We start from the raw sequence: 27,662 nt of genomic DNA, 5'->3' as shown, positions 1-27,662 counted from the left end.
TAATTTACATAATTTGATTAATACAGCACTTAAGGGAAACAATGAGCATAGTGAATTATCCAACCAAAAGGAACCGGCTGTATATTGTTACAAAAAATAAAAACCTCACCTTGTTCCCAGTACAGAGAGGCAGACCATTGTAACAGGACCACAGAGCCGCACACCCAGCTGGCAAACACTGTGGGTCTGGAATTCCTTCCCCAACCACATTACATCAGCTCGACACATCTGTAAAACATCTTCCCCGCAGTCAGACCCTGAGGATCAGGCCCGGGAGGCGCCCGCCACCGGCCAGCATCTAGCTCACCCCTCTGAAGGCACTGGTAAGAGCGGCCCTGGTGCTGCCTCGGCGGGTAAGAGCTCTGGCCTGTCCAGGGAGGGGGACCAGGAGCCTAAGTGCTGAGAACTCAGCCAGGCGGCCGAGAAGGGAGAAAGAGCAGGGGGAAGAGCCAAAAGATAAAATGGAGAAGCATGACTTTAGGAGAAACCGTTTCGATTGTAATCCACTCCAGCCTGGCATCGCCGAGACCCCGAGAGCCACGGGCGCTGGGCAAGTTCACTTCTTGAGTGCGATTTGAGGCTATTTGACCTTTTCTCAGTGGTGCTCGAGTCGTTCGTTCTGTTTGGGAAACGGCAATGACTTCTTTCATCAGCCATGGTGTCCCTGACAGCACGGGGTGGTGCGGTCGGGAAGACGGACGCGGGCCCAGCAGAGGATGGCTGTGAGGCTGGGCCGCAGAGGGGGTCGCTGTGCATGTGAGGGGGCACCATCGGGTCCTCGCTGGGAGCGTGGCCTTGAGGCTGCGAGGCCAAAGACCTGGCGGAGCCCAGTCTCTCCCAGACGGGTACTGGCAGAGCGCTGGCCAGCAGCTGGCTCACACAGGCATGCACAGGGCAGGGAACCAAGTAGCCAACCCCTGGAAAGTGGTCTCATTGTTTTTTAAAAAATAATTATTTCCTCCTTTCAATCCGGTCTTCACCTCCAAACCGTTCCTCCGCACCGCGTTCCTATGGCTCTGCGAGGGCGGTTGCGTCGCAGAGGACCAGCGGCTGGACCCCTCTGGCTACAACGTAGACCTTCCAGTGGGCGGCACCGGCGTAGCCTGCAAGGGGAACAGCAACGCAGCGTGTGAGCACCTGCAAAGCCAGGCGCATCGTGCTCTGAGGTCTTCCAGGCCCTCCTGCACAAATTCTCTGTACCCTGGCACCCAGCAGGAGCCACTCTGAACCAGCTCCATTGCTGCCTCACCTGGGGACTGAACGCCAATCCCACAGGTTCCCATCAGCAGGTGCTCTGATGAGCGGGAGTGGGCACCGATTCCTGCGCACTGAGCTCACCATTTTCAGCGAGAAGACCAGACTGGCTGAGGGGGAGGGGTCCCCCACTCGTTTTTCCTGAGACTTCTACAGCATGGCCTCATTACAGAACATCCAGATTGACCCGACCCAGCGTTCCCTAAACTGTGTCCCCTGTAAGAAGTCCAAGGAAAATGGGTTCTGTGTGGCCAAGTTTGAGAAACACTAGATTCCTCCAGGGTTTTCGGAGCCTTCTGTACAGAATGTGCACTGTGTATTGCCAAGCCTGGCATTTCCCGAAGTCTACTGACCAAAGGACCCATCTGCCAGGGCCTTTCCGGGGGGCGCCTGCTCCTGCCGGTCCTGAGTGGCCTGAAGAACCCTTGGGAAACACTCACCAGAACCATCTGAGTGGGTGGAAGGTGACTGACACCCTCCACCACATCAGTGCTCTGCTCTCCTGAGGGAAATGTCCTAGCGGCCGATGTGCCCTCCTCACTCGTAAACGAGAGCCCCGAGCAGCCCTGAGCCTCTGCCCGGGGCGTCAGAAAGCTCACCGCGCAGTGACCGCACAGTCCGGGGGGTGCAGGCTCACAGCGCCTGACCCTACGTCACCCTTGAAAACGGCCCCCTCCCAGGTTCCTGGTGGTCTGTCCCCTTGTCCCTTTCCCCTTAACCCTCACAGGACAATGCTTATCATGTCATCACGTCAAAAAGCACAGAAGCTGCTGTCACGCTGCCATTCCTAAGGGTGCCCGAGCTGCTCAAGATGCCACCTGTCCTCAGCCCTCCACTGTAGGGCCTGCTCTTGGGTCCTCACTTGTAACTGAGGCGGCTGCAGCCAGGCGTCTGCTGCTGCCACTGCTCAGGTGCCCACTGTCCTCCCTGCCTTCTCCCAGGCATGCACGTGCTCTTGTTCTCTTCGGTCTCCTGTCCCGGGGCTGGCCTTCGTGGGTACTGCCAACCTCAGGCTCTGTTCCACCTGGTCTGTGGCTGGCCAGTCACAGCTTGGCAGGCATCAGGCCCTGGATTTCAGGCTAGCCTGGACTATGCCCACTGGACCTGCTGCTCAAAGCTTCTCTGACCTCTGCCAGGCACCCATTCCTTCTTCTCCCCTCATCCTATGCTGGCATTCTAGATGCTAGTGGGAGCCGGAGGCCTGGAGTTTGGATAACTAAGGTGTTTCTGCAGTTGTCTGAACTGTCAGGATTTGTAGAGCGTAAGACAGACTTTGAATACACAACTACACTCTCCCAGCGCCAAGCGTGCAGGCTTGTGCAGCCGTCACGCCTCATGGAAGCGTCACAGGAAGATAGCTCCAGGACATTTCCACACAGGAACCTCCCTCCGCAGAACTCCCGGGGCCAGGCCAGCTGCGCTCCATCTCAGTCAATGGTTAACTGATGCAATTTCATTTTTCTATTTCTAAACTGAAATCAAAGCTATGTAACCTGGATTAAAACCTGGCACACTTCACAGTGTGCACACGTCCTCCAAAGGCGGTGAGGTTTCTAGGGACCCGGGTTTTCTGAAAAGGTAAGTTAGAGAAATCAGCTGGGAAACCAGGCGGGGCTCTGCCAGGGCCTCCGGGCCGCCCCTGGGCTTTGTGAGGCAGGAAAGACAGGGGGGCAATGGGGTCCTTGCTGAGTTATTTGCTTCTGCCAAGAAAACTCTAGTAACCCTGATTGCTATAGACAGCAGTTGATTTAAACCTGTTTCCCTGGAACCAACTTCTAGAATCTACTGCACAGAACAAGTCACAGTGGGGAAATCATGGAGCCGAGGGTGAGTCATGGCTGTGAGCGTGAGGCTGTGACCTGCCTGTGGGACCCACCCGGGAGATGAGACGCCTGTGCAGCTGCTGCTTGCACTGCATTGTTATATTAGCAAAATGGCACCGAAAGGGCTTTCCTGGAATCTGGAATTGAACCTCCCTGACCTGACTGCTGAACGAGACACTGAGACTAGCGGCTTTCTTTGCTTAACTGCCGGTGCCCTGGGTGGCACCTCTCCTCCCGGCCTCACTCCCCTCAGCTGTACATAAAGGCCTGCTCTCAGTATCTGCACGACCCTGCCTCACCTGGACACGCATATTCTCCATGCACATACAAGACCTTTCCTCCTGCCATGTTTTCTCATTAGTTGTTCCATTTAAGCATAAATATTGACCTATTAGTATAAAATGCTATTAGTAAAAAATGCTATTCTTGACTCTACTTAATTGATCTTTGTGAAGGCAATATTTAATCCTTACACTATTTTTTGAGTTAAACACTGAAAAGGTCCCGGGGCCCCGCCTACCGATGTCGCCGGGCGCCAGCGGCACGGCCATGGAGTGGCAGTGTCTGCGGCACTGGAAGGGCGGGATGAGCTGCAGCATGGCCTCCCCGCTGCCGAGGGCGAACAGGTCATGCATCCGATGCATCTGGAGGAAACACAGGGAGAAAAGGAAGGAAAAGAAAACACAGTAAAACCCAGGGGTGTGGGAGATTAATGCACAAACATCCACACACACGGCTCTGAGTTCCCTATCAGCCTAAGCTAAAAGGAAAACAGAACCAATAACACAATTCACAACCACATCCAAAAGACAAAAACAAACTAGTTTCTTCAAAGCATGGCATCTCTCAGTGTTGAGACCAGGGTAAAAATTGCTTCTAACAGCTTCTATAGAGACACTGAATTAAGTGGGGCCTCAACAATCGCCCTATAGTAGAAATGGCACAAGCTTCATAATTTACAACTATTTCTAGTCACAACTTCAAAGTAGGTCAAAGGCAAAACATCTAACTGCAATTTCACGAAAGTCTAGCAAAGGCCAATACATGTTGGTCTAAGAATGCAATCTTCTGAGGCACTAGTTTGATCCAGACTTTTAAACTAACAGATGTCTATATATCCTTTGGGCAATGGAATATTCCTTCTTACTGCCAAAATGTTTTGATGAGAACCAAAGAGTGGCAAGTTCAAGTTTACACTTTCTGGCAAGACCCAGGTGAGCAGGTATGTCATGTTATTGACTGAAAGCTAATGACAGTAAGATTGGCCTCTGATGTTGAAAACCAAGGAGACCACCAGGTTATGCACCAGCAGAGGCCATGGCTACACTTCTGAGGGAGCACCACTGCCACCATGGGCATGGCATGCACCCTGCTGGGTGCCAGGCACAGTTGCAAACCCTGGGCCACCTAATAGGACAAAGGGCGAGGCTGATCTGGCTCACCGAGGTGAGAGAGAACCCCTCGCCTCCCCTCCCAGCCCTGCCCATCTGGGAAACCCTCCAGATGGCCACATAAAGCAGGGACCCGAAGTCTGACTTTCCTCTTCACCGCGTGGGGCCTCCAGAGTCTTAGATCTTGGCCCATCTTCTCTTGTCCCAAACCCTGGTCTCCCTGTTGCTCCCACAGGCCCTGGCCATGACTGATTCCATGGCTACACGAGAGCCATTCCAACTGTTGCTGCAGTGACAGGAGGACCAGGGGGGTCTGGTGTCTTGAGCTGCCTGCAACTGACTGGTCCCAGCAGAAGCCCTGACACCTGCACTCTTGAAAAATCCCTGAAGACCAACACCAGGTGGATGTTCTAGTATTTCTTTTCATGTAAGCTGAGGGGGCGGGACCATGACCTTCTGCACCCAGGACGGGAAGAAGCGGACACCAGGGTGGAGCAGGCCCGCGGTGGGCAACAATGTGGAAGGGGTCAGGGACCTGGAGCTCCTCACGTCTTCTCCCAGTGCAATCAGATCTCCACTTCTGAAACCCAAGGCTCCTGCAGACACGGGGCTTCCAGGCCCAGGGCCCAGGGACATGGACAACAGGGTGGAGTCGCAAGGCGTCTCGAGCCCGGGCCAGGGTGGGGAACAGATGCTCCAAGAAACCAGACTCAGGATTTTTGCCTATTTGGGCCACTCCCCTTCCCAAAACATCTTGAGAACCATAACAAGATGACTGATAGGCGGCTGAGTAACTCTGTATTTACCACTTTGGCTGGCTCATGGGTTCCTGTTAAGTAGGCTGATGAAAGTAACTTTAGATTCAAGTGGGAAAAGCAAGATAAAGATAAAGGCCCTCGCCCAGAATGATATCCTAATTACGAAGATGAAATCATACGAGGGCCCCGAGTCCAGCCAGCGACAGGATAAACGTCTTTAAAATCAAGGAAGAGCCCAGCACCTCCACCCTACTGCTGGCAGACAGAGGAGCTTACTTCTAGACACAGGGATTGTTTTTCTAGGCTTTGAAATTCCTTTAACACGATTCAGCAAATTGGGAGCCAATAGTATCAGGAGGTTGAAGACAACCCAGAGTTGGTAGGGGTCACAGTTTGCAAAATTTAATTTTTTTACTGAGTAAAAATTCATGATTTTAATTTTTTCAAACCAATCCACACTCAAAAACCTTCCTCAGGAATGAGACACAACAGAAGAGCAATTCAGAGACAAGTGAGCCGACACCGACACAGCACAGCTCTGCCGAGGCCGGTGGAGGGCAAGTGAGGGGTCGGGTTGGCCCTGGGCTGAGGTGAGAGGTGCAGCCCCTAAGCTGGGCTGCCGGCCTCAGGCGCGTGCCGTCCACCATGGAGTCCCCAAACCTCTCCGTGCTCCCAAGCTTTTTGCTTCTCCAGTTCTCTACCTGAGGCTCCTCCTCCATTTCTGGGGAAGCCAACCTGGGAGTGCGGGTGGGAAGAGCCCTCCTATGAGCTTACCGTGTCCTTGATTTGCTCTCGCTAGGGCTGTTTCCGTAACTACAAGATGAGTGACCAGGACTATGAATTCACATACTGTTCTCTTACTGCTGCCTGCTTTCTACTTTGAGGTAGAGAAGTCAGACTAATTAGGGTTCTCCGTACTTAAACGCAGAAGCGTGGCTTCCGGGAGGGAGACTTGCAGGAGGCAGACCCTCCATCGCATGTCTTCCTAAGGAGCAGGCTGCCCAGTCTCCTGGCTACCAGGGAGGGTGTCCCTGCAATTCGCCCCCTAAGCTGATGTGCAGGGAAGGCCTTGATTATGTCATCGGCCCAGGTCCCAGAGGAGGAAAGTTCTCGATCTCAGTGCTCTCAAAATTTCCTACCTTACTGCCCACAATAGGTTCTGGCTGAAGAAAGAAGCACTTTTTCAAGGAGGCGTCTTTTGGAAATGGGAGGTGGGTGAAAACAGGAAAGAGCTCACGTAAAATGTGTGATCTGTTCAGAGGTCTTCTCCTATAAAAGTTTGGAAGAGAAAAAAGTTATTAAACTGGGCAAGCCAGCCTCCGGCTAACATAGAGCTGAGCAGGGTGGGAAAACTGTGGGTGGTGGGCAAAGAGGAAAACTATCAGGATAATATCGTAAGTATTGGGTCCATGAAGAACAGTCATGCCAAATCAATTAACTGTAACATGCACACGCACACACACAAACTCCACAGCCACGATTTGTCCATGTGGGTGGGTGTTTATAAAATCCAGCTAAAACAACATATAGAGGAAGGGAAGAAACAATCCGTTCATTCTATCTTGGAAAAGAGACTGAAGTACTAACAAGCCAAGTGGGAGAGGAGACCGAGGGAGGAGGAAGCAGCAAACATCGCGAGCCCTCTCCGGCGGCGGAGCGCCAGGCACTGGGAAGCCTGACTAGCTTGTTCAACTGAGTCACTGATCACGAAAGAAACAGCAAATTTAACGAAAAGCAGAAGCACCGAGAAATTACCCAACGGAAAGCCTGAAAGCAATGTTCCTTCCCTGTGGAGGGTTCTAGATCAGCGGCTGCCAACCTTTCGGACCTCAGGGACCACCGTGGTCCTCAGACCACTAGTTGGCGACCGCTGTTCTAGATGGAAACTGGCTTTCCTTTCTTTCTAGACAGCACCCCAAGACATGGACCATGTCTTCTGTAGGACACAGGGAGGAACGGGGGGCAAATCTGAGTTTCAGTCCCGACTGGGTGACCTCTCTGATTGCCACTTCTCTGATCTGAAGGTGACAATGACAATTCCTACTTCCCAGAGCTATTCTGAGCATCACCACTGAGCAACGGACACTACGCACCAAGGCACGCTGCCTGGCACAGGGCGTGCTGGGGAATGCAGCCTCCCTTCCATCCTTCGCGCTCTCTTCAGCCCTCATCGCTCAGGACCCACGCTGCAGAAACACAATGCTCAAACAGACTTAGAAATAAACTATGACTCTATCAGGCAGCCCTGGCGTCCACCCAGGCTGTCACTCCTCCGGGCACATCTCTTCACTCGCCCCTTTCTCTCATCACTGGTTTGTGCACACTGAGCTCCTGCGTGCTCTCTGACTTGCACGGTACCACAAGGTATCTGCAGTGTTGACACTTGGGCTGTCCCTTCCCACACACACAGACCAAGCGCCCTTCTGACACTCACCACGGATAAGGAAATGGGAACCACCGGTGAGGAAAGCAGCGCCACCACTTGGCGAAAAACCCTTCCTCGAAGCCTTCTGTCACCTCAGGGTACTGGCACACAAAATGCTGAATGTCCTCCGACAACAGGGGCCGTTCCGTCTTGGCAAGGCCAAAAACAAAAGCAAAGCAGAATTATTTCCCAGGAAAGCTCGACGGTTTCTGCTATTAAAAGGGTAGTCAGTCAGTGGGAGAATCCGCCTCTAGCTCACCTTGATCACCAGAGGATGGAGTCTCTCAAATTCCTTTGGGACATCTTCCAGGAGCACTAACTTGAGGGGTAATTTCTGGGCACAACCAGTGCAGTTGGCAGGGATAAGGTCTGACTCATTCTGCTCACGGTCGTTTGTCCACCAGGGGTCAAAATCTGAGCAAGGAAGAGACAGATACAGGAAGAACACAGCAGATAAATCCAACAGGCCAGCAATGAAGGGGGAAGGAAAGATATACTAAGACTTTTTAAAGCTGACAATGGCAACCTCTGAAAAGGAGCAGAGTGTGGGGGAGGGTAGTTGTGGAGACAGTGCGGGAAGGAGAGGTACTTTCCCCTGCAGACTCTTCTACACTTTGGGAAGTATTTCTCTAACGTGTACACGTATTTCCTAAGCCAAACTAACAGATGAAGCTGAAAAGGAAGACACTCAGTGGCATGGGGTGGAGATTTAGTTCCTCTACCTTTTAAAAAATGTTTTTATTTCAGAGAGAAAGATCAATGAAGAGAGAATCATCAATGGGCTGCCTCCTGCATGCCCCACACTGGGGGGTCAAGCCTGCAAGCCAGGCATGTGCCCTGACAGGGAATTGAACCCGGGACCCTTTAGTCCTCAAGCCAATACTCTACCCACTGGGCACCACCGGCCTGGGCTCCTCTACCATTTTCTAACCTGGGCGCACACGTGTGAACCGTCTACCGCACATGGGGGAGGGGCTGGCAGAGAGGGTCCCACCATCAGGGAGGAGTCCCACTGCGTGTCTTCTCAGCACTCTGAATGTGTGCCTAGACCCTTGGTTCGCAAGCCCAAATGGAGGCCAGGCTGGCTCCAGGAAGGAGGAGTGAGAAAGGGGTGCAGAGAGGAGGGATAGAGGGGAGACAGGACATCTCTGGAGCAAAGTGAATTGACTAGCCCAGCTCAGAAGGGGGTAGGGGTACTGTCCATGGTTTCTCCCGCCAGGACTGCAGGTGGGTCAAAGGAAGAGTGCCCTCCGGGCCCTGATGTGAGTGCTGGGTGGCCGCTGCCTTCGGGGCTGGCTCTGCTGCCGCACAGCGCTTCTCAGGTTCCCTCTGTTCCTTCCCTTCACACACCTGTTTACAACCTCACTGTGCTACTTGTTTGCTTTTTGTCCCATTCTGGGCTTTACGTGTGTTCTCTGAGATATGTGTTTGTGATAAACTCCAATTTGAATCCAAAAGGTTCCACCAGATGGTTTCTGATGAAAACCCAATGGAAACCAGCTCAGGAGGGCGCCCAGAACAAAGACAGCACGAAGCCAACGTGGCTAAGCTGTGCCGTCGGCTCTCCACACGACAGCGCACTGGGAGCCTGACTCCTGGCCACACAGCCTGTGGCCCGCAGTGCCTGTCCTTGTTTCCTCCGGCGGCGGCAGCGTGGAGGACACCGTCAGGGGAAGCCTGCTTCTGTTCTCAGGAGTCTCCCGGGCACCCTCCGCCTCTGGCGGACAGAACCTGCCTTTCCTCAAGGCAGCTGCCACCCCCCTCTCCCGTCTCACCTGTGGGAGGTCACCAGCCAGAGGCCTATGCCCCTCACCCGGGGGCCTCTGTCCCTCACCGGTCGCCGGGAGCCTCGGGGCAGCTGAAACCCTTTGGTGGCACCTGAGGCTGCAAAGTTATAGTTTTTGTTTTGTTTTTTCCTTCAAGAATACTTTTAAATATTCCTTATCAGAGGCCAAATATGATGGATTCTTTTTTTTAATTTTTTTTTTACATTATTATTATGGTTTTTTTTTTGTTGTTGATTTCAGAAAGGAAGAGGAGAGAGCTAGAAATATCAATGATGAGAGAGAATCATTGACTGGCTGCTTCCTGCATGCCCCCTACTGGGGACCGCTCCTGCAATATGGGCATGTGCCCTTGACCGGAATCAAACCTGGGACCCTTCAGTCCACAGGCCGATACTCTATCTATCCGCTGAACTAAACCAGTTAGGGCAATATGATGGATTCTTGGCAACATACAAGAACTCTGGGTAATGGACATACGTGAGGCATACATAATCATGACAACATGTCACAATTATACAGCATTTCAGTTTCCAGAGTACTGGTGAGGGAAGGAGGGAGGGGCAGGGGAACCAATGTGGGAAGTGCCAGGCCCTGTGCCGGTCACTTCCATGCGCTGGGTTACTTTTCACCGTGTGATCACTGAGGAGAGGAGCACACGGAGAGTGAGGTGGGGAGAGCACAGTGGATGCAGGTGGTGGTGGGGGGATAAGAGGACAGGGGCTCTGAGGAGGCTGTAATGAGGGTCCGAGGGCTTGGAGAGCCTGAAGCCCTTGTGACTGTACTGAAAGCAAAACAAGGAACCACCATAGGCCTGAGAGGAGGCCTTCCTGCTGCTTTAGGAGGCATTCTGGCTGTGCCTGGGCTGTCAGAGAGTGGGGCTGGGCAGAGGGAGATGGGCTGTACTCTGGTTTGTCCCATTAGGCGGGTTGTATGGTGATGAGAGGTGACATATAGTGAGTCTAAGTGGAGGCAGTAGGCTTGGGAGGAAGAGGGGCTTCCTGGGCAGGGATGACCCATCTGTAGGTCTAAGCAGCACCGCAGCCTGTCTGCGAGGCGGGTTCTGCCCACGAGCTCCGCCTGGGGGAGCAGCGACTCAGAAGGCAGAGACCTGAAGGTTTTTCTTCACATTTGGGGCATGAGGAGGCAGGAGTGGAGGGAAAGGGCTCTATCTGCTTTCTCTGTGGAGATACCATATTAAAACAGCAGCAGCTTTACTGAGATACAATCCAGTGGCTGTCAGTATATTCAGAGTGTAACCAGCACCATCATCCAACACCCCAAAAGGAAACGCTGCTGCTATTAGTCCCTTCCCATCCCAACCCCTCCTGCCAGCCCTGAGCATTGGCCTGTTCTGGTATTTCACAGAAATGGAATCTACATTGTGTGTCTGACTCCTTCAACTTAGTGTCATGCTGCAGAAACCGGTTTGGCTCAGTGGATAGAGTGTCGGTCTGCTGACTGAAAGGTCCCAGGTTCGATTCTGGTCAAGGGCATGTACATTGGTTGTGGGCACATCCCTGGTAGGGGGTGTGCAGGAGGCAGCTGGTCAATGATTCTCTCCCATTAGTGTTTCTAGCTATCTATCTCTCTCCCTTCCTCTCTGTGAAAAATCAATAAAATAAAATATATTATTAAAAAAAACAAAAAACAACTTAGTGTCATGTTTTCAAGGTTCACCCATGTGATAGCCCGTATCAGTTCTTCATTGTCTATTGCCGAGTGGCACTCTTTACACAGAGAGACTAAATTTCATTTAGTCATCCGTAAGTTGCTGGACATTTCTACTTTGGGGCTATTATGAATAATGCTCTTATAAACATTTGCGTGCAAATTTTTGGGTGGGCAAATGTTTTCAGTTCTCTCGTGTACATACCTAGGAGTGGAATTACTAGGTCATTTGCTTACTCTGTGTTTAACTTTTTGAGCAACTGCCAAACCATGCGCCAAAGCAGCTGTGCTATTTTACGTTCCCGTCAGGAATGGATGAGGGTTCCAATTCCTCACATCCTTGCCAACACTTCTTATTGTCTGTCTTTTTGTCACAGCCATCCCCGTGTGCATGAAGTGCCTTCTCACTGTGGTGTTGGTTTGCATTTCCATGATGACTACTGATGAGCATCTTTTAGATGCATATTCGTTATCTGTGTATCTTTTTTGGAGAAATGCCTGTTCAAATCTTTTGCCCATTTTTAATTGGACTATCTGCCTTTCTATTATTGAATCTTAAGAGTTGTAGAGAATAAATTCTTGAAAGAGAAAAAAATTATGAGGAAATGGCTTTACCAGATGTAAAAACGCAGTGGCATTCTATAAAGCTAGTATAAGTAGTAAAGTCAACCCTCAGTGCCCAGCGGCTCCTGTCGCCTACTCCCCAAGACGCATGTGTAACCCAAGCGATACTCCAGGGCCTACGAGTCACCCACACACGGGCAGAGCAGCAACCCCAGCCGAGGGGGACCAGGACCCACTCTTTCTGTCTCACCTCTCCCGCTACAAACAAACGTCCTTTTCACCATTACTTAGGGCCACGTTTTCTGCAGTTGTCAGTGATTTTACTGTTTAAAATGGCCCCGAGGCTGTGAGGGGGTGGAGGAGTAAGGGAACTCTCTGTACTTTCTGCTCAATTTTGCTGTGAACCTGAAACTGCTCTAAAAAAATAGTTTGTAAGAATAATGAAAAAAATGTCCCTGAGCCAAGTGCTAAGTACTGTCTAGTGTCCCTAAGTACAGGCTGTGATGTGCCTTTCAGAGAAAAGATACGTGTTGGATCAACTTTGTTCAGGCAAGAGTTATAGTGCTGTGGACTGAGTTCAATGTTAATGAATCAACACTATAAAGTATGTCTTTACACAGAAACACACAGAAAACAAGGTCTGCATTGATCAGCTGGTGATGTGGCCAGAGGCTTCAGGCACCTGCCTCTATTTCCCATGGGGGTGTGGGTCAGTATTCACTGATTCGGTGTTTGCAGGGATTTTACAGAACGTGACTACAGCACACAAGGAGAGCCGACTGCATGATCCCATAAAGGGACAGACAAAACACTTAATAAAATAGAACAAAGATGTGGCAAGAGATCCAGAATATTTAATTCACGATCAAGGTCAAACTTTTCACTGAATAAAGGATGGATTCAGTAAGTCATATTGGGACAAGCGGTTACCTATTTGGAAGAAAGTAAAGTTTAATCCTTACCTTTCATTATACACTGAAATAAATTCTATATAAACTAAATATGTAAGTGGAGAAAACAAAATTTTAAAAATGAAAAATAATTAGAGGAAAATATGAGATGATTTTTATAATTTGGGGAGGCAAAAAGGCTTCTTATGCAAGGCATAAGTCAAGATGCAAGATGCCAGATTTAATCAGTATTTGCATATAAGAAATATAAGAGGTGAGCCGAAGCCGGTTTGGCTAGTGGTAGAGCGTCGGTCTGCGGACTGAAAGGTCCCAGGTTCGATTCCGGTCAAGGGCATGTACATTGGTTGCGGGCATGTCCCCGGTAGGGGGTGTGCAAGAGGCAGCTGGTCGATGTTTCTCTCTCATCGAGGTTTCTAGCTCTCTATCTCTCTCCCTTCCTCTCTGTGAAAATCAATAAAATATATTTAAAAAAATATATATATAAGAGGTGAAAAATTAATACTTTCATACATAATGAACTCCTATTTGATAAAAAATGTTTAAATGGGCAAAGAAAATGAACACATAATCCACAGAAAAATAAATATAAATGACCTATCAAATATATGAAAAGACATCCAACACCATTAATAAAGAAATGCAACTTAAAATGAGATACAATTCTTCAGTTTTCTAACTGGCAAAATAATGGCAATATCCAGTGTTGATGATCAACTCATGCAAGTTTATGAAAACAACTTGGTAGTTAGTATTGATTAAAATGTAAATTGTGCATGCCCTTCGATTCAGCCATTCCACTTCCAAGAATCACTCTTATAGCAATAACAGTGTATGTGTAGAAAGGTCAGTGTATATGAATGTCCCATTTTTTATAATAGCCAAAAAACATACCCACTGGTAACTTTAATTATGGAATATTCACAGAATGAAATATGAAATCTTAAAAATGTATACACTGGGTTGAACAGAGCCCCCCAGACTCATGTCCTCTGGAACCGCAGAATGTAACCATATTTGGGAGTAAGGGCTTTGCAGATGTAATTAATTAAGACATGGTCATACTGAAGTTGGATGGGTTCTAGTAGAATCTAAATGGTGTCCTTGCAAAAAGAGAGGACATGCAGACACACACACAGGGAAGAGGCAGAGCTACCACAGCGAAGGAACGCCAAGGACCGCTGGCAACCGCCAGACGCGAGAAGAAAGATTCCTCCCCAGAGACTTCAAGAGGGAACACGGCTCTCCCGATACCCTGATTTTGGACTTCTAGCCTTCAAGACTGTGAGAGCATGAATTTCTGTTGTTTTAGTCACCAGCCTGTGGCACTGTGTTATGGCAGCCTTAGAAACTAATATAATGTGTCTAGCCAAAAATAGGTACATAAGCCTTTTTCTGTGTGCACGAATCAAAAAGTATCTTATATTTATGTATGGTAAGTGCATCTTTCTGTACAGCCATGGAAAAACTCAAGGATGTATATAAAATTATTACCAGTGGAAAAGAAAAATTTTACCAGGGTTGTCTGAGTGGAGGAGTTAGAGCAATAAAGACAAGGAATTTTACTTTATTAAAAGTATATTTTGAAAAATGAAAATCTTACAACTCTTTACTTGTATGTAAGTGTTTTCTAAATAATAATGTCTTCGGATATGGAAAAGTTAAGCTTAGTGTCAACTTTGAAATGTAGAGTTCAGTCACCTCAGAGGCAAGAACGGGGATCTGTGGCCAGGCTGGTGGCCAGCAGAGGAGGGGAAAGGATCACTGTAAAGGTTAGCTATGCCACACATATGAATTAGAGGAGCCCGCATTTCAAGAAGCCACTTCCCTGGCTGGGTAGTTCCTCTGATTAGAGCATCTTCCTCATACACCACAGTTACAGGTTCAATCGCTGGTCAGGGCACAAACAAGAATCAACTAATGAATGCATAAATAAGTGGAACAACAAATCAATGCTTCTCTCTCTCTCTCTTTCTTCCTCTCTCTCAATGTCTCTAAAGAAGAAGAGCTACTTTTGATTTCTTTGCAACCTTGAGATCACCAAGGTGGACAGAGAAGGTGCTTATATTGGGTGGTAAAGGGCTGAGGAACGGCCAGGCAGTGAAGTGTCTGGGTGCTGGGGACAATTGGGGTTCTTCCTCCCCTTGTCATAAGACCCCCCAATAGGAAAGAGACAAGTGTCCAGACTCCAACCTGGCCTCCTTCTACCTGAAAAGGCTTTATCTGATCTCTATACAACTGGCTGGAGCCATCACACCAAAGAGTAAGCAAGACCCACCCTGGACAGCAGCCAACAGCGCCCAGCAGACATCGCGCCAGCCCAGCAACACCATGCCGCCTCTCCCTTCTCACCAGCCCGCTTTCCACCCACTCTGCTTGCAACACAGGACAGACCCAAAGGCCAGTGGAAGCTGGACAGCAACTTCCTAACTTCCTTTTAATTTCCAAGGCTTCTTTACTGCAGACAGCCTCCTTATATAGCTATTTTATATTTTATAAAGGTATGACAGACAAGTGAAATGTCCATATAAGAGTTCAATAAAACTCATGACCTGTATTCCAACTTCACATCATGAGTTGAATCATTTCAGTTTGAGACACAGAAACAGTCTCTGAGACAAAACATGGCCCAGAGCTAAGAAAGGCAGAAACAGGAACCTCCCAGCCTTCTCTGCAAGCTGGGCAGAAAAGTGTGGAAAAGCGGTGGCCAAGGCCGGCCAGGAGTCCTGGTGCCCGAGAGCTGTTTATAAAGAAAACACCTCAGGCTGCCTCGCTGTGGATAACCATAACATGGCCTGGAATTCGGAGTGGAGAGAGTCCTTTTACACGGATTAACCTGAGAAAAGTGTGTGGGGGGGAAGTGGGGGCGGGGAGGGGAGACTTCTTTCCAGGACAAAAACCTCCCTCTGGGTAAAAAGGACAGGAAGGAAAGGCACAGAGCCAAGGCTAGCTCCACAAGAGCAGGACTGTCCTGCTTTCTTCACTGCTCTGCTGAGAGCAGTGCCTGGCATACAGTGAGGTCTCAGTACACATTCACTGAATGAATGAATGAATGAAACCTTGAATTTTCAGAAGCTTTCACAATTAAGTCCATGGGAGAAAAATCAAATGAGCAAGTCTGAATTTGGAAAAACCCAAAATGAATATTAAATAAATATAGCTTCTAGATTTCTATTATTACAAATGCACTCAAGAAAAGCCTGCAAAGCCCACAACAAAGTTCCTGTGCCTTTCACTGGTGCATGCGCAGTTTTTCATCAGGCTGCTCTCCAGCAGCTCCTTTTCTTAGCACCTCTTCTGCAATCCTGGGCATGAGGCAGGATGAAGACCTGACGGTGAAGGCGCCCTGGGCCAGGTCCCTGCATGAGTGGCAGTGAACCCAAAGTCATTTTCATCAAGGATGGAAGGAACCAAATAAATTATTTTGCTAACCGCCTTGCCTTCAGAAAGCAATGCATTTGAGCCATTCCAAACCACAGAGTTCCTCTATTTTCATGAGTTCTCCTTGTATAAAAAAGTCTCTAAATGTGAGATTTTAGATTAGTCACTCCCATTGGCACATCAGTTTTCTTGTCTCTGAAGAACATAGAAACAATAACTACTCTTTGTGACTGTTGTGAAGACTGAGAGAATACATGGCCCAGTGCCTGATACACAGTAATGCTTGATGGAGCTGGTATGCTCACCTCAAGGAATGCTTTATTCTTTTATCTGAAAAAGAGTAAGGCGTGGCCTGAGGCCTTTCGTCGTGGGCACTGGCCTGGACTCGGTCTGAGCAGGTCTCAGTCCTGAGTGAATGCACCATCTGCTATGCCCGCTCTCCTGGGTGTGTCAGCCTCCCTGACAGCGCCCGCGCATCAGCTCCGGGACCAGTGCAGACACTGAGATGCACTTTCTCCTCGTGTGTGAGAAGGCTCCCTGCTCCTCAGTATAAACAGGTGTTCATAATTAAAGACTGTAAATGCCCAACATAAACAAAATCACTGGGCCTGGCATGCTGGCATCCGGCTTGACATGGTGGATACAACTGGCAGTGAGCGTGGTGCGATGGGAAGAATGCTACACCAGGGTTCAAGTGCTGGTTTGCCACTTTTAGCTGGGTAACAAGTTACTTCACCTCTCTGGACCCCGTGTCCTCTTTATAAAGCGGGGACATGTACTAGATCAGTTCCCTGTTTAAAAGTTCCTTTTTGGCTCTAAGACAGTGACTCCATGGAAGGGTTAAAGTCAAGAGAATGGCTGCTGGCAGGGTCAAAGTGGACACGAAGGGGACTAAGAACGGAAGGGAAAACCATGGGTTAGTAAGTGAAAGGATTAAGCCAAACAGTAAGTCCAACAGTCCCTATGACGGCGCAGACAGGGAGGAGGACGAGCTGGGTTGGATGCCCAGGAAGAGTGGTCCAGACAAATTCTAAAGGACCAGTGACTTGGAGGACTGCTTATCTTTGGACTTGTAGTAGCAGTAAGAGCCTTTTCTTTAGGGACTTGGGGGCTGAAGGAAAGCGTCTGCTGAGCCGAGGGAGAGAGCGTGTAGAACTCCCAAATCAAACTCTATTGTCCGGGTACTGTGCAGCTACAAACCATCGTACCAGATGGTAAGAGCTCAAACTCTGAACATGGGCTGTCTGCATTCAAATTAGGGTTCCATTACCTAACTACCTTGGGACCTTCGGCAAGTACTTCAGTGTCTTCATCTGTTAAATAGGCATAAAACCAGAACCTGTCTCATAGGACTATCATGAAGATGAACCAATACATAGAAAGCCCTCTGAACAGGGCCTGGCATCTGGCCGGCTTGTTTGTTTCCCGTTGCAACAAGGGATGCTTACATGGCTCACCACAGACACTGCCCTGCCTGCTCCTCAGGAGGAGTGAGGGGCAGGCTTTCCTGCCCAAGGCTGAAACCTAGAAAAAGAACCTCATTTCTGTTGCCTTCTATTTCCCGGTTGGAGTCGAGACGAAAAACGACCAGTGACACTGACCACTTTCCTCACAGCTCCTGCTGCCCCGTCCTTCACAGGAGCACCGGATGACCCGGGGAAAGCTGACAGGCCAGCCCTTAAGGAAGCCATGCTCTCCAGGCCTCTCCACGGCACTCCCCTCCGTTTACTTTAGAGGGACTCCCACGTAATCCAAACCGAAAGGCATTGTGTTTTGGTAGCACGACATTACAGATGACAATTTAACATTTTTACTCTTTGGGTCTTCTCAAATTAATTCTCCCCAATATATTTCTAGTTGCCCCTTATATAACGTCACGTTCTTAAGTTTCCTTCCAGATGCTCAGCAAACGCTGTTAGTTTACAAGTCTACCGCTTCCCAGAATCATCACACATGGGAAAATACGGTGCGTCAACATCCACATTACAAGTGAAAGCAGCCCTCGAACAGAATCAACAACATTTTAAGACCTAGCCACACCCTTCCAACGCTCTCTTTTTATAACTGAGCTCCAAGGACTCATTTTACTTCCATCTTCAAGGCAAAATATTTATTTGGAGTGAACCAAAAAATCAGGCTTGTTGACAAGACTCTAACATTTTTTTTTTTAATTTTAAAACTCTGATTTAGAAAATGAGCAATCATTGTCTACTGACTATTATTCTTAACTCAACAGTCTACGGAGATTCACTTTATAGGACAGAGAGAAAGACTGTAACTGCTATCACCTTTGCCCTAAAATCCACTGACTTCGTCTCCTGTGCCCATGGGCAGAGATGCCCCTCAGGGGTCGGGAGGGGAAGAAAGGAGAGGAGCTGGGCGTCTGAGGACCAGCACAGATCGGCCTGACTGAAGGGATCCGCTGGCTTTTCCCCATGTGCTCTGGACTTTCCTGCTCAGAGTTAAAAACTTCATGTTTTTTGAGCTTTGTTGATGACTTTTCAAAAACAACCTTCCCCATAAATACAGGAAGTTATATTTGAAATTTAAAACTCTAAACACATGAGCTAATTAAAAAAAAAAAAACAACTCACAAGCCCAAGGTTTTGATTTATGATGTTCCCTTCCTCTGATTTTGATATAATTTTGGAAATCTTTCCGTGATTTCCTCAAGCATACAACAAAAGATTTCTAAGGAGACCAAGCCAAGGGATGATTTTTATGACTTATTAGGTCTTGCTTAAAGACTGGCATTATGACTATTGGCCTGGCCAGTGTGAGTTAGTTGGGCGTTGTCCCATGCACTGAAGGGTTGTGGGTTTGATTTCTGATCAGGGCACATGCCCAGGTTGTGGGTTCGATCCCTAGTTGGAGTGTGCGCAGGAGGCAATTGATGGATGTTTCTCTCTCTCATCCTCTCGCCCTCCCTCTCTTTGCTCTAACCACTGAGCAACCATCCAGGGCCCAGGCAAGTTTCTTAATCTCTCTGGGCCTTAGTTTCTCAATCCGCAAAATGGAGAAAATAAAATCTATCCCATAGAACTTTATTTTTTATTTTTTTTATTTTTTTTTTCCACAAAATGTAAGATTTCTTTATTTTTAATTATCCCATAGAACTTTAGTGCGTACTGAATTAAGTGAGACAATACAGGAAAAGTGTCCCTCATGAGATGTCAATAAATGTTATTTCCTTTCCTAACATACATCGTCAAGAAGGCTGTATCTCATACGTAGTAAACACAGCATCTACCTGGAAAGGATCTGTCTTCATCACCCCCATGCAGAGGAACTCCCTTGTTTTCTGGCATATATTTCTTGGTAATGGGCAAGGACATCAGCCGGATGTGATGGACGAGTGAGCGCCAGGTATACGCTCCAGAAAGCACTGGTTCAGGTTGTAATGGGCTGAAAGGTTGAATCACAAAGTAGGCAGTGAGCAAGATGAATCCCAGGGTTGCAAGGACCTACAAGGAAAGACAGGGAAATTATTAGTACTTATCCCAGCAAATAAAATACTTTAATGCCAAGAAAATAACAGGCCTCATCTACTATTAGTGCTTTAAGGACTAATCCATTTTCATAAATAAGCCATTTATATTCACTTTTGAAAGCACTTAAAGTCTGAGAACCAAGAGGACTGCATGGCTCACCAAGCTGCTATCATATAACCAGGGGTATGTCCACCACTAAAAATACACACAAATATAATTTAAATATAAATACACAGCTTTCATTTAAGACAGTTAACAAAATACTCAAATTTCCTCGTAACACATGTTAACAAGAGCGAAGGCCAAGGTTCGACAGTGTAATCAGTCACAGTACTTGGGGAGAAAGTTGAAGGCTTTGTGCTCCATCTAAGTGCTGCCAAGTCAGAACCCAAGTTTACCTTATACACAGCTATAAGCAGAGGATACTGGTGGGGCCCCCTCTGCGGTTCATTCTTTTCCAGCAGCTGTCTGATAAATTTTTCAATTGCCTTCTCTGACATGCCGCATTGATGGCCCGTCTGTCTCACCAAATCGACAGTCTCTGAAAGTTTGTCATAAATGCTGATCTCATTGGCAGCAAGATCCATGTCTTCCAATGCAAAATCCCTGAGGGAGAGAAAACAAATGTAAAGAGAAAGATGGTTTCTTTAAAGTTCTCTCTCCTCAAAGCTGCTTGCTTTAGAACTGTTTTTTGACTGTCCGTGGGAAAGAACTGGTTCTGTGCTTTTCCCAGTCCACTGCAGGCCAATACTTCTATAAAGTACAATGACTATATGAGACAAGGTCAAGTTGCTAAGCAAGTTTTTTTGTATGGCTCAAATGTAGGCTGGTAACAAATGGTTTACAAACAAAATACTTTGAGGAGCACTGGCCTAGAGCACAATAAATCCCGAGGTGGACTCTGAAACATCAGTGCCATCCAAAATGACTTCTGAAACCCTTCACAAAAGATCTGCTGGTGGTAATTTACTAAAATAAAAAGAAATGGAATGTGGAGAATGTTGTTATCAATTATTTCTTTCCATTAATACCAGATAGACCAGTGAAACAAACAAACAAATTAACTTCCAAGGCTGAAAGGCTTTTTGTAAGTGACTTTTATTAAGACAAAAAGGCCAGCTAAAAGGAAGACCAGTCTTGGGGCATGGAGTTTAAACCCCCAGCAGCATAACTGGGTGGAAGAGACAGCACACGGCTTGTCCCAGAGTTTTGCAAGCGTTTTTATCAAGCAGGGGGACGGGAAGAAGAAAGAGGTGGTCTGGAAGAAGCTTACATTAACTGAGCAAAGGGGTGGCAGAGGGGGAGGGGGCCAGCTCTGGGACAGTGGCAGAGTCTACATACAGAAGCGTGCGCTCCTGCAGACTGGCTGTGGCAACAATCCGAAAACAACAAGCAAGGCTCCTGGACTGTCAGGGTGGCCTGGCTAAAATAATCTGTGCAAGCCGAAACCGGTTTGGCTCAGTGGATAGAGCAGCGGCCTACAGACTGAAGGGTCCCAAGTTCGATTCCGGTCAAGGGCATGTACCTTGGTTGCGGGCACAACCCCAGTAGGGGGTGTGCAGGAGGCGGCTGGTCGATGTATCTCTCTCATCGATGTTTCTAGCTCTCTATCCCTCTTCCTTCCTCTCTGTAAAAAATCAATAAAACATATTAAAAAAATAAAAATAAAAGCACAATAAGATATCACTCCTCATCTACTGGAATGGTTACATTAAAAAAAGTCAGATAACAATAAGTGTTGGTAAAGGTGTTGAACAATTGGAACCCTGTGCACTGCTGGAAATGATCCAATTGCTTTGGAAAAACAGTTTGGCGCCAAAACCGGTTTGGCTCAGTGGATAGAGCGTCGGTCTGCAGACTGAAAGGTCCCAGGTTTGATTCCGGTCTAGGGCATGTACCTTGATTGTGGGCCCATCCCCAGTAGGGGGTGTGCAAGAGGCAACTGATCGATGTTTCTCTCTCATCGATGTTTCTAACTCTCTATCCCTCTCTCTTCCTCTCTGTAAAAAATCAATAAAATATATTTTAAAAAAAAGAAAAGAAAAAGTTTGGCAGTGCCTCAAGCAAGCAGGGATAATGTTCATTTAAATACACAAAAATAAATTACCCAATAATACCTAGTCAAACTCCATTAAAGCTCATTAGACCAGAAAAGAGAGCAGAGGGAATTCTAGGGGGGAAAAAAAATCCGGTAAAGCTTTTTAAAGTGTAGGAGATGGGGCACATGTAGGTATCCCCCAGGCAGAAGAGAACATCACATGGGTGAATCCTTAGAGTGCTGGTAAGGCTGAAAGGAGGACCAATTGTCATCATTTCTGATGGCTGCTTTACAACTTTTGTAAATCTCCGCCCATTTTTGATACACATAAAAATCTATTAAACTCCCAGTTTAAATCGCAAAAGCAATAGTTTCTTTTTTTGAAATTCAAATATACAATGATGTTACGATACTGAATATATTTCTGCAATCTGCTCATCCTTCCCTGATATTCTTTTTTAAAAATGTTTTCATTGATTTCTGAGAGCAAGGGAGAGGGAGAGAGAAACATCAGTGATGAGAAAGAATCACTGATAGGCTGCCTCCTGTATGCCCCCTACTGGGGATGGAGCCTGCAACCCGGGCATGTGCCCTGACCATGAATGGAACCATGACCTCCTGGTTCATGGGTCAGTGCTCAGCCACTGAGCAACACCAGGCAGGCCTTCTTCCCTGACAGTCTAACACCAGGTCCAAAGTTAATGGAAAGGTACTTATAATTTAGTGAAATTGATAATGAGCCCTCCTTTTGACTTCCATTAGGTCAGTGGTTCTCAACTAGGTGCAATTCTGCCCCTGGAGGGCCTTAGGACAGTCTGGAGACATTTTAATTGTTACACTTGAGGGATACTACTGGCATCTAGTGGATATGAGGTTAAACAACAAAAATCTTCTCTCTAGGTCAGGGTTTCATACTCTCAGAGCAGCTCCCTCCCTGTGATCTAGTGAAAGTCAGCCTTCAAACCTAAGAGTCTGGCCCAGTGGATAGAGCGTGGGCCTGAGGACTGAAGGGCCCTGTGTTAAATTCTGGTCAAGGGCACGTACCTTGGTTGTAGGTTCAATCTCTAGCCATGGTCAGGGTGTGTGTGGTAAGTAACCAACCAATGTGTCTCTCTCACAGTGATGTCTCTCTCTCTCTGTCTATCCCCTTCCCTTCCACTCTCTCTAAAAACCAATGGAAAAGTATCCTTGGATGAGGATAAACGAAGTTTGTATGACAATAAAATAATATCCCTTCAAAAAAATCAAACACAAAGTCTTGGCTATGCACCAAGTATAAGGGGAATGAGTGAAATCAGCTGCAGGCTTGAGGGCAGAAAGAAGGTCTAATTCTGGCAGAGATGAGCTCTGCCAGAGGGGGACGTTCCGAAGAATGACTCTGACTCTTAACAGTGCCTAACACCTGCAAGGGCACAGCAGGAACACGAGCAGCCGCACACAAAGCGAAGTTTCACGCACGCACACCTGGACATGCTGGCTGTCAGCGCCTCTGGGAGAGGGGCCCAGGGCCAGAGGTTTTCAAACCGCTTCCTGCTGACCAGAGACACACCCACAACTAGGAGACACTGATTTGAAACAGTTTTTAACTGCTGGTGATTCTACTCCCCAGGGATGTTTGGTGATGTCTGAGGATTTTGTTTGTCAAAACTGAGGGGTACTACTGGCATCCAGTGGGTAAAGACTAACCATCCTACAATGCACAGGCAGACCCCGCAACAAGGAACTGTCCTGCTCAAAACATTAAGAGAACTGAGGTTGCAAAATCCTGCTTTCAAGAGAGGCCTGCGGGAGGGAAGCCAGGGAGCACTTCAAGAACAGGAGGAAGAAAGTGACAGCTCTGACGAAATGTTCCCCACAATTCCCTCCGGGTCTCAGTCTAGGAAAACACAGGGCAGAGGCGTAACAAAATGACTGATGGAACGTATTAATATAAATGTTTGCTTAAAAGCAGGAAACAGGTTAAAAGGTCAGATTAATGGGAACCTCTCCTTTGCCGTATTTAATAGAGTGATACAAATATGTCCTAAATTCTGATATGACATCAGCCTGGAGGTTCTCAGCTTGTAAACTAAGCAGATATGACAGCTAGGCAACTCTAAGAGGCAATTATGATTCATCTAGTTAAAAGCACAAAAGGGGAAACACTAGAGTTGAGAAATAAAGTTTCAAAAACCCATCTAAATATGTCCCAATCTTCAACAACGTGAGCAATATCCAGAGTAATATTACATTTTGTTTTTCCCCTACTAGGTTCTTTAGTATTATGCTAGCTACAAAGCATGCTAATCCATTCTTTAGTATTATGAATATATTCTATTATATTTTGTCCAATGATTCCCATTAATTTTCCCTCTACTACAGGGGAATAAATGGGACCTTTGAATTATAATAAAAACCACTAAAAAATATACATCTACACCATGGAATACTATGCCGCTATATAAAAAGAAGGAACTTTTACCATTTGCAGCAGCATGGATGAAACTAGAGAGCATTATGCTAAGCAAAACAAGCCAGTTGGAGAAAGATAAATATCACATGAACTCACTTATATGTGGGATATAATGATCAACATAATTTGATAGATCCAGAGACAAATGATAGGGGAGGGGGGGTTAGAGAGCAACCAAAGGACTTGTATGCATGCACATTAGCATATCCAATGGACACAGGCACTGATACGTGGGGGCTTGCCTGGGGTGGGAATGGCTTGAGGGGGAGGTCAACCAGGGAAAAAGAAGACATATGTAAAACTTTAGACAATAAAAAAACACACTAAAAATAGCAAACATCTTTAAAGAAAAATAATTATAAAATATAACTTTTTAAAAGAGTAGCAATTTAAAGCTGCAATAAGTACTTAAAATTTATAGTTGAAAGAATTTTACTTTTTCACACTCTTATCATCACTTGCCTCTAATGGTCCCTTTCTGGCCATCTCCTCCCAATGAGATTTGAAGAGTCTGGTACTTTTTTCACTCTCTGAAAACAAGCCTTTCCATTATTCTCCCAACTTTTTATGTTGAACATTTCAAGCCTCAGAAAAACTGAACTAGCACAATGAACATCTGTACGTCCTTAGCTTCACCATTTGTTAACACTTGGCCAGATTTGTTTTCTATCTGTCTTTGTTTTTACCAGAACCATTTGAAAGTTAGTTGCGACATATCACTTCTAAATGTTTCAGCATGCATCTCCTAAGAATAAGGACATTATTATATAGTACATTAAGCATTATTATCATACCTATTAAAGTTGATAATTTTCTAATATTATCTAACTAGAGGCCCGGTGCACAAAATTCGTGCATGGGGGAGTGTCCCTCAACCCATCCTGCACCTTCTCAAATCTGGCATTCCTCTCACAATCCAGGACTGCTGTCTCCCAACTGCTCGCCTGACTGATTGCCCCTAACCACTCCCCTGCCAGCCTGATTGATGCCTAACTGCTCCCCTGCCAGCCCAATTGCCTCTAACTGCCCTCCCCTGCCAGCCTGGTCACCCTCAACTGCCCTCCCCTGAAGGCCTCATCACTCCCAACTGCCCTCCCCTGCCAGCCAGGACCCCTCTCCTGCCAGCCTGGTTGCCCCTAACTTCCCCTCCTTGCCAACCCGATTGCCAGGCCTGGTCCCCCCCAAAATGCCCTCTTCTGCAAGCCTGGTTGCTCCCAACTGCCCTTCTCTGCTGGCCATCTTTGACCACATGGGGACAGCCATCTTGTGTGAGGGCACAAGGGTCAATTTGCATATTACCTCTTTATTAAATAGGATATCCACGTTTCATATCTTTTTGCTTTTGTACACATAAGCAAAAACTATGCAGGCCAGACGAGAGTGGCAAGAAATATTCAAAGTGATGAATAGCAAGAACCTACAACCAAGATTACTCTATCCAGCAAAGTTATCATTCAGATTGGAAGGTTAGATAAAGAGCTTCACAGATAAGAAAGAGCTAAAGGAGTTCATTACCACCAAACTAGTATTATATGAAATGGGGAAAGGTACTCTTCAAGAAGAGAAAAAAGAAGAAAAAAATGAAGACAAAAATTATGAACAACAAATACATATCAACAAGTGAACCTAGCTGAAACCGGTTTGGCTCAGTGGATAGAGTGTCGGTCCGCGGACTAAGGGGTCCCAGGTTCGATTCCGGTCAAGGGCATGTGCCTTGGTTTCGGGCACATCCCCAGTGGGGTGTGTGCAAGAGGCAGCTGATTGATGATTCTCTCTCATCGATGTTTCTAACTCTCTATCCCTATCTCTTCCTCTCTGTAAAAAATCAATAAAATATATATTTTTTAAAAACAAGTGAACCTAAAAATCAAGTGAATTAAAAATCTGATGAACAGAATAAACTGGTGAATATAATAGAATCAGAGGCATAGAAAGGGAGTGGACTGATAATTCCCAGTGGAAAGGGGTATGGGGGGTGCAGGAAGAGACTGGACAAAAATCATACACCTATGGATGAGGACAGTGGGGGGAGAGGTAGGGCAGAGGGTGGGGTGGGAACTGGGTGGAGGGGAGCTAGGGGGGGGGGAAAAGGAGAAACTATTGCAACAATCTGAACAATAATGATTTATTAAATTAAAAAAAAAAAAGTTTTTCCACCCTAAGCGGCCTTTTGGGATATTAACTTAAATTGGTCAAAGATGCTCCCTGGCTTTCCTGCCCTAAAAGACTGAGATGGAAAAGCTTGCTTCAGGAAGACCGTTGTTTTCTAGGCTGCCTAGCAAAAATGTACATATGTTGTATTCTTCCTTAATTACCTGCAAATTGCTCATTCTTACTTTTGAAATCTAAGATTCCACCCCTCCCCCTCTCCTAGTTCAAAATGACAACTATATCACTGTCTTTGAGAATTTCATGCTTATGTAAATTCCCTGTTCACGTGTACTAACATGTTTATTTTCTGCTCAGCCACTGTGGTTCAGTGGTTGAGCACCAACCCATGAAAAAGAAGGTCAGGGTTCAATTCCCAGGCAGGACACATGTCAGGCGGGCTGGATCCCCAATGGGATGTGTGCAGGAGGCAAGGGATCAATGATTATCTCTTATCATTGATGTTTCTCTCTCTCCCTCTCCCTTCCTCTCTCTGAAATAAATTTGAACAATGTTTATTTTCTCCTATTAATCTGATTCAGATGGGAAAATTTAGAAGATGGGAGGGAAAATATTATTTTATAGTTTATATTATAGCCCCCACAATTTTAAAGTTGAATTTAGGTTAAGCCATATTGTTCCTTTGAGAGAAATTGTGAAAACTCAAATGCAAGTTAATTTATTAAGGGAGACATATGTTCATGGACAATTCCACCATGGGAACAACCACATGAGCAACCAGATAAAGTCTTAATCGTATCTTGGAGTAGTCTCTATTATAAGGTGAGGACAAAGCTATGTGGGCTCTTATTAGACCAGGAAAAGTGTGGCTTGCAGGGTGACTGGCCGTCAGAATACTATGGAACACGAGGAAGCCAATGTCCCTGCGCTGGAAGGCGATGACAGCAGCTCAGGTCAATGAACCAAGTCATACGTATTCCTTAAGTGTCCTCTTTAACAACTAGAAAGATGGTTCCGAGGGGGGCTGAAAAAAATCTAATCTCAATATACAAGAAAAAAAATATTAGAAATCTGTCAAAGGGCAGGGAAACCTCGACTTCGCTAGCACCTCTCATGTGAGGCCTGGGAGACAAGCCCAAGCAGGGCGACTCGTTTTGCTCTCCCCGGGAGAACCAAGGGAAGCGGAGCGGCGTCCTAAGGGAGTGGGTCCGGGGCGGGGGAGGGGGGGAGGGAGGAAGAGGGGGTGTCGTCAGGGGATGCTGTCCGTCTGCAAAACTCCAGAGGCTCAAAAAAGAGGTCAGCGAAGGGGCAAGAGGGGTCGGTAGCGGCAGGGGAGGGGCTGCGCGAGGATGTCACAGAGGGCGCGGCAGAGGCAGGTCACGGAGCCACCTTCCCCACCCGGCCTTGGGCCCCTGACACTCACATACGTGGCCCGCGCCTCTCGGGCTCCTCCCGCCTCGGGACCGCAGCCGCCGGGCGAGAAAGGGAAACCGATAACTTCCTGCTTCCGGCGCGCAACCCGGAAGCGACTCCCAAGCTACAGGCGCGGCCGCAAGCCTAGAGTAGCTCTGTCTCCACAGCCCTGCTCCGCCTGACACGGGACGCACGACGTC

The 27,662-nt window shown here is 47.3% G+C and overlaps 1 protein-coding gene across 1 annotated transcript; it reads right to left on the bottom strand.

The window, feature by feature from the left end:
* LOC311625589 (bombesin receptor-activated protein C6orf89 homolog) lies at positions 1-27,662 on the bottom strand. Its single transcript, XM_084890073.1, has 8 exons — positions 27,473-27,662; positions 19,849-20,056; positions 19,210-19,423; positions 7,911-8,065; positions 7,661-7,800; positions 6,366-6,495; positions 3,598-3,721; positions 1-1,103 (listed from the first exon to the last, which is right to left on the bottom strand). Coding segments are annotated over exons 1-8 (1,068 nt in total). The 5' UTR covers positions 27,475-27,662; the 3' UTR covers positions 1-1,008.

Source organism: Pipistrellus hanaki (assembly GCF_964339955.1).
Source record: "Pipistrellus hanaki genome assembly, chromosome: 7".
Classification (NCBI taxonomy): domain Eukaryota; kingdom Metazoa; phylum Chordata; class Mammalia; order Chiroptera; family Vespertilionidae; genus Pipistrellus; species Pipistrellus hanaki.
This window is presented reverse-complemented; position numbering and strand designations above follow the sequence as displayed.